This window comes from Siniperca chuatsi, linkage group LG3 (genome assembly GCF_020085105.1).
Source record: "Siniperca chuatsi isolate FFG_IHB_CAS linkage group LG3, ASM2008510v1, whole genome shotgun sequence".
NCBI classification, from domain to species: Eukaryota; Metazoa; Chordata; class Actinopteri; order Centrarchiformes; family Sinipercidae; genus Siniperca; species Siniperca chuatsi.
The window spans coordinates 27646596-27658907 of NC_058044.1; the positions used below are offsets into that span (position 1 = coordinate 27646596).

At 42.3% G+C, this 12312-nt stretch overlaps 1 protein-coding gene across 2 annotated transcripts; it reads right to left on the reverse strand.

The window, feature by feature from the left end:
* Positions 1-4923: 4923 nt before the first annotated feature.
* crybb1l2 (crystallin, beta B1, like 2) lies at positions 4924-12144 on the reverse strand. 2 transcript variants are annotated; one of them, XM_044189669.1, is made up of 7 exons: positions 12090-12144; positions 9238-9327; positions 8121-8215; positions 7510-7628; positions 6823-6955; positions 6561-6703; positions 4924-5662 (listed from the first exon to the last, which is right to left on the reverse strand). In XM_044189669.1, the coding sequence occupies exons 1-7, from the start codon at positions 12127-12129 to the stop codon at positions 5491-5493; spliced, it is 792 nt and encodes a 263-aa protein (XP_044045604.1). In that variant the 5' UTR covers positions 12130-12144; the 3' UTR covers positions 4924-5490. The 2 variants fall into 2 exon arrangements, with proteins under 2 accessions (XP_044045604.1, XP_044045603.1); XM_044189668.1 differs by lacking the exon at positions 12090-12144 and having other exon boundaries at positions 9238-9424.
* Positions 12145-12312: the final 168 nt, after the last annotated feature.

Consider the following 12312-nt stretch of genomic DNA (forward strand, 5'->3'; position numbering starts at 1 on the left):
ACCCCTCAGAAAGAGGAAATGAGACGGGGAACGTAAGTTGTTAAAGAAAGTGCGAGCACACACTGCATCATTTTCAACAGCTTCTAATAAATGGGATTAGTCTTTATCGGCAGTGGCGAATGACCGCCTGTCTGAGCAGCCAATCAGCCTGTCAGAGCTGCTAAATCACCAGATGGAGTGAGAAGTGTGGTGCTGGAATTGGAAGTGAGAAGGTGGAGATTAGGTGGACATGTATATGTGTGAGGGTGTGTGTGTGTGTTCATCCCTCTCTCTCTTTCTCTCTCTCTCTCTCTCTCTCTCTCTCTCTCTTTCTCAACCCATTATTTAGCAGCAGTGTACCTCAAGGAGTCATTAAGCTCTTATAAGCTATCCCATAATGCCCTGCTGCTGAGACAGTCCCAAGTCACAGAATGACATCAGAGGCAGGGCTGGAAATAAGTGTAGCCGCATGTGGATTTGTATGTGTGTATATATGTGTGTGTGTGTGTGTGTGTGTGAGTGTGCCGGCTTGTGCTCGGGTCTACTCACATATGAACGTCCATATATGTGTGTGTGTTGTGTGTATTTGCATGTGTGTGTGTGCGTGTCAGTCTGACGTCAATACTCCTCCGATCCATATTTAACTGCATAGTGAGGAAGGCTCATAGTACCTTGTAGGTGTCTTATCTCAATGTATTTATAGACTGAACTAAACTGGGTGCCAGTGTGACAGGTGAAGTGTGCCTTTCCCTCTCTAGTTTGAAGGGAGGAAGAGGGCCGAGCTGAATTGCGAGAGTTTATTTCTGGAGTGGGACTGCATGGGAATCTGTTCTGATAGAACTGGGTTTTTACTGCAGTTTCAGAGGCAGACACAGAAGTATTTCAGGAAGGAGGGATGAAAAAATCATGAGGAAAGTGTTGAAAAGGTGCATCATCGCATATTAAAATAAACCTCTACAACCTCTTGCCCCAGTTATAAAAACAACTATTGCTAATGTTGCTTGGATTTGTGTTAGATGCCAAAAAAAAAAGATGTGATGTGAAGACATATTCCCAGCGCAGCTATAATAGAACTTAACAAAAAAGTAAAATGTCTAAAACACAAATAGGAAACATCAGGTGAATGCAATGAGGCCATAAGTCATGTTTCTTAAAGTGCCATGCTGTTTTTCTCAGCTGGAAGACCTCTTTCTACTGGTTCTGCTATTTCTGTTGCTCTCTCCACCTACATGTGAGTGTGGTGTCGACTGCGTGCTACAGCTGTATCCACTGTATCTGGGAGGTCTCCTTTTATTCATTCATGTAATAACTGAGAGTTTCAATTGGCACCCAATTACTGAATGATCCTTACTGAATGAGCCACGCCTGCCAATCAATTAGCTGCCCTCAGGAGAGTAGCCAAGGGACAGGAGCCACATTTGAAACCTCATGTCCCTCATTATGGCAGCAAGGATTAATTTAATAATACTATATATACTAAATTTTTTCAGTTAGGTATGGTCAATTACTTTAAATTCTACTGTACCCATAAGCCTCAGCGGCTATTGCTATGGAGAAGAAGCCAGCCAGAAAGAATCAGAGCTGTATCAAATCCAGAAGGCTTTGTCTTTGCAACTCGGACGAAACACTGGTGAATTCTTCCCGCAATGACCCAGAATCAGAGTGAATTGATGTAAAATGCAAAATCTATTAATTATTAACAGTAGTCTTCAAAACATGAACTCAAGCCTTAACCTGCCATTAGAGCCGCAGGCAACAGAATTTTAAGCTTAGTGATTTTCTTCCCGAACCCTGGACACCTAAAATATCTTCCCACCTTGATCCTCTACTGGAGTAACAAACAATTGCCTAATGCTGCCCAGTTTGCCATCAAGATGTCATGCAGTTCCCTGAAAGGAGAAATGGCGTTGCCAGTAATTACACTTATGCAAGTGAGATAATACAAGCAATACAAAGTAGCTATACAAAGATATAGATTTGGCATGTCCAACATTGCCCTGATGTCCAAAGGGCACCATCGCCTCATCATCTGTATAATTCTGCTACAGGATCAAAGAAGATCTACGGCAGTTTCAGCTCCACTGTGCAAGAGGGAATAGTTTGGGCACAGTAGAGCACAAAATGAAGAGCAGCACATAATCCTATAAAGCAACGTAAGATGTTATGGTCTACAACGTAATTTAAACAATCACAACAGATATTTTCTAAGGGATAAGATATATATAAATGTATATATTGTTTTACCTTGGAAGTTTGCTGCACTCGAGCTGAGAAGCACCTGGTTCAGCTGCATACTGCTGGAAGATGCACGAAGAACCACTTCTCAGATATTTTCTAACCCGTTATCCTCGTCCTCTTTGATTTTTCACAACTGAACATTGAAGGCTTCAGAAAGGTAATATTTTGCCAGGGCTTTGTGTTGGATTGCATCAGCTTGTCCAGGTGTTTGTGTTGTTCATTATAGCACTGTACACAGTATTTTGCCAAACTGCCACATTTTGCACCACATCTTTTCAACAAGACATGGTGCTGCAAGGAACAAACTTAGAAACCCCACGGTCAATGTAAAACCACTGTGATAAACAGACTACATCAAACTGCTTCCTGCATTAGCACTGGATATTGGGATACTGTGTACTGAAGAAACACCCAGTCTGAGCTTTAACCCCCTGTGCAGAGCTGGCAGAAATTTGAAACAGTGTATGACAGGAATAAGCATGTTATTGTGTTGCATTAGATATTTTCTTATTGGAGTGTGTACATCTTTTGTTGTATTTAAATAGAAAGTGTATGGATTGGTCAGCAGGTTGTTGAGGGAGACAAAGAACAAATGAAAGGACATAGTGAATCATATTTATGTACTGTGCCTGTCATTTCTGGGCTAACAGTGATTGAATAATACTCTAATGCAGTTTACTGAAACTTGCCTCATTGTATTTGATTTGAAGCACTCTCAGCAAATGAAAAGCGCTGTTCTATAAAAGTCTAATCATCACTGACGTCACACTGTGGCTAAACCACACCGCACGGTGAGAAGCAGATTACATCATGAATTATGTAGTTTGGTATTTCTTAATATTTGATAGCCTCAGGGGAAGAAGTAAGTTTTGCATAATTGATCATATTTTATAAAAAGAAAGTCTGAATGCTAAAATGTGGTGAAGTCCATTTTGGTGCTGACGTTTGCAGACCACACTGAGCATCAAAAGTGAGAAAGATAAATAATGCATGAAATCATTCATCATAGAAAACTCCAAAACATAATGTGCTGTTTTAGACAGAGTGCTATGGTAAAGAGGATGAGGTGCTTTCTTCTTTCATACATCAATGATGTTGGTCCAAATTGTTTTCCATCAGTACAAATCCAATCTGCAGCACGCATTATGTTGAGTGTTTGCACTGTGAATGGACTGGGCATACAAATTGCAAATTACATCAAGATGTTCTCAAACAAGAACAAATCCAGTTAACCGATCGATTCTATTTTCTACCGATTCAAAGTTATTAGAAGTGTGTGAAGCAAGACAATAAAAGTGCACTCTGTGTCTTAGAGAAGAAGATGACAGAGGTTCAATTAAAAAAAAACAAGTTGCATGTTTTTTTAGCATTGCTCTGGCAGGAAGTCACACCCTTTTACATTCTCAACTTCCAGTTGATCAGAGTTACAATGAACAAGAAAATTAACCCCAACTGCTCATTTGGGCAGGGATGGATTACTAATACCAGAGATTTAGAAGGCACTAAAACCAGAAACTCTGTTTGAAATGACTGTTATTAACATTTAAAATTAACATTAACAGTCAAAAGTGAGGATATGCTGATCACTTTATTTTATTTTATTACTCAAAAATGTAGCTCTGCTTAAGAAAATATAACCTGCTTCCTGTGACAGTTTTCTGTATTTATATAGCATGCTACAATATTTTGTATAATATTTGTGGTGAGTATTATGGAGATGTCAGTGTGGATCAGCTGTGGCAAGCCGTTTTAAGAAACTTATAGACAGCCTCTTTTCATCTCCAGCATGAACAAAGTACTTAACATATTGTCTTTTTTATTACATGCATTCTTCTTCCTTGTCAAAACCTGACGCCTACATTACCCAATATGCAACTCAACCACCGACAGTCAGAGATTCGGGTGCATTATGCTAGTAGGGGCTAATGTACCCTCAGGCCGCTAGCCTTAAGCAGAGATAAGGAGCGGGCTACAGAGGCCTGGTAAGTTCACTTTTGAATTTGCAACCCTCAGCTCCAACCGACACTGACTCAAGTGACGTCACTTGAGGTAATTTACACATATGCAGCAGACCTGTAAACAGACTCTGATGTGTAAAATCGGTGAAGTTACCCTTTAACTTATTTTTTGGCCACTTGGGGGCAGCAAACACAAGCCATAAATAATATTGACATATTATCTCCTTTTAAGTTGATATTACAAACTTGTTAGCAAACAGGTGGCAATTTAATATTTCCACATCCATCAGATACGGAGCAACATTAGCATTCATTTGGAGTTATGTGTCTGGCCACCTGATGAATGTAAGTCTAATATTCTATTATCCTTTTAGCTCTGTTTTTGTTCTTCGCCAACTCCTGAGGGAAATATCTGGCTCTTTAGCTGCTAAATGCTCCACTATGTTCACCAGCTAGTCACCATTTTTTTTTTATCTGTTGTTTGGTACTGGGCAGGTAGCATACAGTTGGTTGTGGTGAAGCAGTGGGCTGTAAAACCAAAACGATGAGCTGAAAGACACTAAAAATCTCTGTAGAGCTGACAGAAACTACAGAGTTGGGTGATAGTTCTTCGTTAGCTTGTCACTATGAGCAACTATTGCAATACAAAAAAAATAGTAGCTTTAAGTTCAGGATCAACAGCACAAATTTTGAGTTAAGATGAACCTGCAAAATACAGCTGTTAAATCAGACGTCATTTCAAGTGGAGTAGGATGTAAGATGCTTTATTGGGGTTTCGGTTTGATGTGGCTGCAGGATCAGAGCAGAGATAATTCACCACCACTTCCCTTGTTGTGGCTTTCTTCTGTCTCAGCTCCCCCACCACACAAACACACACATATCCACACTGGTACTCCCATCATTGGTGGGATGTGGAAGAGAAGTGCGTGAGGGGGAGAGAGGGAGGGAGGGGAGGAGAGAGAGGAAAGTGGGGATAAGGGAGCTGTCAGAGACGGTGCGAGAGGGAGAACAAAATGATTTATTTTCAGATACAGTCTCGATGGTCCATGATGTTATCTCCTCCTTCACTTTGAAGAACTTTTCATTGGTCACTAGATTACAATGTTCCAACAACTAAAAAATAATAACCTACTGTATTCCCTCCATCCTGCACTCAAACCACCAAGAGATGTCTGGGGCTGAGGAGAAAATATTACACCATCTCCCTCCTCCTCTCCTTCTTCGCCCTCCCTCCTCCGCCTCCCCCTCCATCTCTGTGCCCGCCCTCGGCCTCTGTTTCTCCTCTGATCCCTCTCTTCCTCGCCCTCGCTGGGTTTCACTTGGAGGACATGGTGTAGCAGCCGTGTGGGTGCCACTGCATGTCGCGGATGCGCCTAATGGACTGCATCTGGGGGCAGCGGGCACCGAACTCATTGAAATGCCTGTATTCACCCTTCTCCAGCAGGTACTGGCTGCCACGGTAGCCAGGGAACTGGTAACCGACCCATCTGGGGGAGAGACAGAGGAAGAGGAGGAGGAAACAGAGGAATACAGAAAGTGATGAGGAAAAAGGTGCGTGATTGACCAGAGAAAATTGATTCAAGAAAAGAAAACACAAGGGTGAAAGATGTGATGCTAGAAACACAGATGTAGACAATCAGGGAGGATAAACATCTAACAACTAAAGACATCGATCTGTTTGTCTCCAAGCGGGGGGGGCACTACAAATGAAGTAATCACAGCATTTCAGAAACAGTGTCTAATGCCTGCCACACCTCTGAGAGCACAGACAGAGAGACTGAGCTGCTGACGTTCATGACACCCTCGGCTAGCTGCTGATGAAAAAGCTTCTATTGCTGAACTCGCTCCCACAAAAACACTCAGATAGTTGGTGATTATGCTGCTGTTTCTCCTAGTTCGAGAATGACGACACAGATGCGTAAACTATTCTGCCGCAGTACATGGAGCTGTTGCAAAAACAGGGTGTATTGTTTGTAGCCGGCACTGTTGAAAAATGTATGATTTGACAACTGGGAGCTGCAAAAGGAGAAAGGATTTGAGATAGCTGACTTACAGCTCCGTAGTCAGACATAAAAAAACAGAGGCAGGTCTTCTTGATGTTTAAAGGAATAGTTTTGGGAAACATGCTTATTCGCTTTCCTGCAGAGTTAGATGAGAAGATCGATACCACTCTCTAATTTGTATGCTAAATATGAAGCTACAGCCAGCAGCTGGTTAGCTTAGCCTGGCATAAAGACTGGAAACAGTGAGAAAAAGTTAAGAGCCTCTTCGGTCTAGCAAAACCTACCAGCACCTCTAAAACTCACTCATTAGCATGTTATATCTGGTTTATTTAATCCGAAAAAAGACAAGAAAATGCTCATAACATGTTGCCTCAGTACTCACGTTCCACAGCTGACCATGATGCTGCCCACTCTGTCGGTGAAACCATAGGAAAACAGACTGGGGACATCATCGTCCATGATCTCCATCTTACGTCCCTTGAACTCGCCGACCTCATACAGGCAGATCTTGTGCTTCTCAGGGTCCTAGAAGACGGGGGGGGGGGGGGGAGTTGAGATGAGGTGAGATAGAAAATGAAGAAGAGTTAGCGCAAACTACATGCATGGATATAAGCTGCCAGTGGTCAAACAGACAGGGGGTTTACCATGCGGACAGGCCTGAAGGACAGCAGGTAGTCGTTCTTCTGACAGTTGCTCCAGGAGTCCCAGCGGGGGTACTCGCCCTTCTCCAGGATGAACATCTCACCACAGAAGTTCATCTGCTCAAAGCCCACAAAGCTGAGGAGGGGAGGAAGGTGATGAGCTCTACATATGATGGACAATCGTTGTATTGCCTTTTGAAGGCACATGAAGATCAATTACCCTGATGATGTCATCAGGGTTATCTCGGCTTGGGCTGAAGACATTTTAAACAAAAAACCATCTATTTAATTTTTGCCTTTATTTAATAGGAACAGCTGAAGAGAGACAGGAAATGTGGGAGAGGGCTGCTGCAATAAGGACTCAGCCTTGTACATGGGGCGCGTGCTCTACCAGGTGAACTACCAGTGTCACTGTTCTCCTTTCTTCTTTTGATTTGCAATTATTTGCTCATGTCCTTACTTTGTTACGTGATCATTGCAATACTTTCATTACATTCTACAGCTGCACTCTCTGCAAATCACTGGATAAAAATGCCTAAAATGCGAAGTGTGAAATGTCACATGATGGTGAGGTACAACTGTGAAATCACCTGCTCTGTGCTCAGAGGAGTGTGGGTGTTGGGTATGGTATGTTTACTTGCATGTGTGGGTGGGTGTGTACGTGGAGCTATACATGCACAAGCTACTTACGGTCCGCAGTCGACACGCAGGGAGCGCACCCTGTCCATTCCCATGTCACACACATTCATACACTCGGCGCTGATCTCAATACAGCGGCCCTGGAAGTTCTCCTGGTCATACACACACATCTGCATAGTTGGGGTAAAGAGCATGAGAATGGGAGTGAGAAGGGAGGTCGCAGAAGTCAAAGGTAACATTCAAGGAGAGTAGAAATAGGATGGAAAGACTGTTAAAGAGGTGAGAAAGTGACTAAACAAGAAAGAGGCGTAAAAAGAGATGTACAAATGAAGCGTTATGACAGCTTTCTCCACAGTTACAATGCACAGAAGGCTCACATGGTATTTTTCTGTCAGTTCTAGTTGTCGCCCACCCCCTCACTGAGCTATAAGAACCAACAGGTCGTGATAATACACATCAGCCCAGAAGGTAAACTGTTGGTGTGAGGTCAGCTGCTACACACGTGTGAAAAAGACTGTATGGTATATTTGTAAATGTTTGATCATCATCTGCTATACATGTGGGGTGTAGTGTGTGTGTGTGTGTGTGTGTGTGTGTGTGTGTGTGTGTGTGTGTGTGTGTGTGTGTGTGTGTGTGTGTGTGTGTGTGTGCGTGTACTGTACCTTGTAGGACATCATGCCCATCTCAGACATCTTGTTCTGAGCCGCCTTCCCATCAGTCTGGGAAGCAGACTTGGATTTCTCTCCAGACATGATGACTGAGAAGAGTAAAGCAGATGCTTTGAGCCACTTTTAATAAACTTTAATAGCTTTTACTCTTTTACTGTTCAACATTAAACATTATGTTTCAGTTATTTCAAAGCAAAACCCTCTCCAGCTAATATTTTCTTTTGACATAATATCTCAAAATAATGTAACACAATATCTCAAAGTAATATAACAATTAAATTGGTACCAATCATTTTGGCATTATTAACTATTATATTATTAACAATTATTAAGTGCACCAATAATTTAAGATGGTATACTTCAATTAAAATTCATATGTTAATGGAATAATAATAATTCACATAGCCACCAAATTGCACAATAGAAGTCCTCCCTTCAGCAAAAAGAAAAAAACAAATAACACTCCCTTTTCCTGACCTTCCCACCCCACTCCTGATCATTTTCATACAATCCCTAACAAAGCTGAATTCAGATCCAACTTCACCACACAAATAACTATCTAGTCACTTGTTCTGCTTCACACTGATATTTATAGTATAAAACATCAAACTTTTTCCATCAATAAACCATCAAAATACTCAAAATGAAGTCCTCTGTAAAAAAGAAAATGTAGTAAATCCTACTTACAGGCGTTCATTCTTTGCAAATCACCAAAACAAAGCTACTGTACGTGAATATAACATACACATAAAGAGATTTTTAAAATCAAACTTTTGGTTTGGTTTCAGTTTTGAGCCTGAAATTGAAAACGGAGCAGATTTATATTTTAGGTTCTACCAGTCAGGATTTAAGCATTTGGTTTAGCACAATTTATACTCGGAATAAACTCTAATGTTTATTCTGAATATAAGAGACTTAAACAGGCCATAGTGCATTTATTGACAGAAACTGGATTTGCGCGAAATAAATTCACATTTCACCAGCAATGTTTGACTTTCATAGCTTGAGTTCGAGCTACAATAAACTTTTCTCATTGTCAGGTATTACATCAGGTTACTGTCTACCTCCCTTCTGTCTTATCTTTTCTCGTTCTGTTTGTCCACTGTCTTACCTGTGGCAGTGTGTGCGTAAAGGAGTAGACTCGGGGCTGAGACTGGTGGTCTGTGTGAGAGTGTGCCAGGCCCCTCGCCGCTTTTATATGCTGGCGCCCAGAGAGAGGGGATTATAGACACAGAAACAAACTCGCTGAGCTCACAGCCCCCACAGAATAGAAATACCCCCATCATCAAAGAGAGAGAGAGGCAGAGAGAGAGAGAGAGAGAGAGAGAGAGAGACTGTGGGACAGACAGAGGCAGAGACATATAGGTTGAAAGAAGAGAAGAATACGAGGAAGCAAATGTGACACACTGAAACTCATTGTATATTTGGCCTCAGGCTTGATGAAACACAAAATAACTCTGTAAAAACTTGATCATGACATGAATCCATGAAGTAAAAAGAGTGCAGTCAGCATGAAGTGAGTGAGTTTACTGTTTCTTCAGTCAGCTGTTATAGACAAAGTCTATTTGTAAGCCCTAACCCCAATAGCAGTTTCATAATAATGACAGCCAGGCTGACCAGGTTCACATTTAAGAGCCTGTCACAGAATTATTCACTCATATTCCTTTCAGTGCTGTAATCAAGAGGCGCTGGGACAAATAATAACAGGAAAAGCAATAAACTGTGAGAAGCAATAACCTCTCTGTTCCACCTCTGGGTGAGCAAAGAGGTTGAGAGTGTGCATGGGCAACAATCTGAATCTCTCTCTTCATCACAGTGGGAGAAAGCTATTAAATTAAAGCCCCACTTTTCTTGTGTGGGTGGGTAAAATAATGTGGTGGGCGTTAGCTCCAAGAGGAAAGTCCATGAGATGCTTACTCCAAAGCACACACGAGGGAACAAGCAAACCGGCCGAGCGTAGCTCCGAACATGGCTGCTCAGGCGAGGGCGCGTGTTGTGTGACATCAAGGTTTCACATGTGAAGATGAGGACAGGAAGGACATAAGGGCTGCAGCAGGTCCTGAGGTGAAACTGTTCATGTCTTGGAGACTGCGGTCGGCCTCATTAATCCTGCCATTTAAATTTCCTCAAATCCTCGCGCTCAAGTGAGCATCAGTGAAAGGTCACTGGGGGACGGAGTGAAGGGGTGAATCACACACTTCCCTCTCAGTGACTGTGGGACGTCCTCAGTCACTGCTGAGAGTCACATGAAGGCAGAAAAAGGGGAAGTTAAGTGGGCACTCTGGGACACATCTCTTATTTATGCATCCTTGTCCTCCCTGTTCTCCGTCCCCTAGCCGAGACTGGAGGACAGACTGAGGTCCTTCACTTTGGACTGGATTCACTGACTGGATTCAGTCAAAGTCCACCATCCAAAAAGACATTCAAGCTGATAAAACGCTTCTCAGAGCAGATGAGGAAAAGGGAGTGAGGATACGCAAGTGTCAGAGTGTGTGACTCTCTTAAATCACATCACAGATCATAGAAGTTACGATGCATAAGCAAGGGAAGTGTGTTATCAGGTAAACCGTTTTTTAATCAGGAAGTTTCTTGAGATATATTTTCTCTTTTTCTTGAGCATAATAATACACACTGTGGCATAAGAACACACACAGGTGATATAAAACATTCACATAGAGGACAACAGAAACGGCCCTGAAAGACATGAAAGAAATGATATGCTTGCCCATTTAAAACAATTACATTCCTAAAACTGTGACAAACAATAATGCAAATAAAGGAATGTGTATTATGATTTAAGAATCTTTAAGTAGAAAACTTTAAGTCCTTGGATTTTGTTCATTAATAAACTTTCCAAACAATGCCAAGCCATTCTGGACACTGATCACCCAAAGATGAATCACATATAGAATATTTGCAGTGCACCATATATGAAGGTTATAAACCATGAAAACATATTTTATCCTGCATAAATATCCTTGGAATGCATGGTATAGGACTATTCCATCTTTCACATTCACATCTGGCACAGCTGGAAACATGACAGGAACACAACTACATAATTTCACATTGTGGTCCTACTGTTTTTGTAGGTGATCAGTGTTTTTACAATGGGCAATCCAAGCTACACAATCTGTATCGGCCCCTCACAGTATATAAAACCAGACCAAACATGCTCAGCTGGAGTAATAAGAAGATCTGATCGGAAAAGATGAAATAGAGCCAACAAACGACAATGGCATTTTCCATGTGCTCTAATCAAACATGCTCTACAAAATGCCCATTGATCAATATCCGGAGTGCACCTTCCAGTTCAGTAAAGGTTTGATTGACTTTGGTGTCCTTCGATGTGGCAACTGCCTGTGTGTGTGTGTGTGTGTGTGTGTGTGTGTGTGTGTGTAGACATGTGAGTGTGTCTTTGTGCGTCTGCCTGTATGACGGGGGACATGTTAAGGGGAACTTGGTGCCAGCCTCCTCATGTGCTCTCTAGATGAAGGATGTCAAGGACCAAGGACCAGATGAGGTTATGGGGGACGTTGCTGTGGCAACTGTGGCCCATTGTCCAAAGGGATGGCCTAGGGGGTTTACATTAAAACAACATCAGTGCAAAAAGGTTCTATGGATGTGACACAGGTGGAGAAACAAAGTGTGTGTGTGTGTGTGTGTGGGGGGTATTACACAAGAAATATTGTCCTGAACCACTTTTCTAGCTATGTTTTTTTTATTTTAAGAGAACGTATTACCATATTGTTATTATTCAATAATAAATATCATCATCATTAATTTAATTCCTCTGTCCCAATTTCCTCGACTTTTGGGAGCCACCATTGAAGCGGGCTCCCCGGATGGCCCTCCAAATCCTCCTCATTCTCTGCCTATAGCCCCAGCCATTGTTGCTCTATACGATGGCACTGCTGACCTATACGAATAGACCGACAACAGCCTCGCATTCCCCACCCTCACCTCTGCGCTGTATATGATCTGCTGAGTCGACAGGCCGCATAGGGTTACAAAGAGAGAGCGCTGAGCGGCAGGCTCGCCGGCGCGCGCACACACACAACCCGTTTTTCACGCACAAACATGAGCACGGAGGGGCGCAGGAGAGGTCACTCTCACCTGGGTCAAGTTGGTCACAGTTAGCCAGAGGAATACCGGAACTCGTCCTCACTTTTCCTTCAAAATAAGA

Coding starts and splice junctions, on each gene's coding strand:
- crybb1l2 (XM_044189668.1), bottom strand. CDS start 9,412: ATGATGGGGGTATTTCTATTCTGTGGGGGCTGTGAGCTCAGCGAGTTT. Junction 7,629..8,120: donor TGGGCATGATGTCCTACAAG/GTACAGTACACG, acceptor CCAACTATGCAG/ATGTGTGTGTATGACCAGGA. Junction 5,663..6,560: donor ATCATGGTCAGCTGTGGAAC/GTGAGTACTGAG, acceptor TCTCTCCCCCAG/ATGGGTCGGTTACCAGTTCC.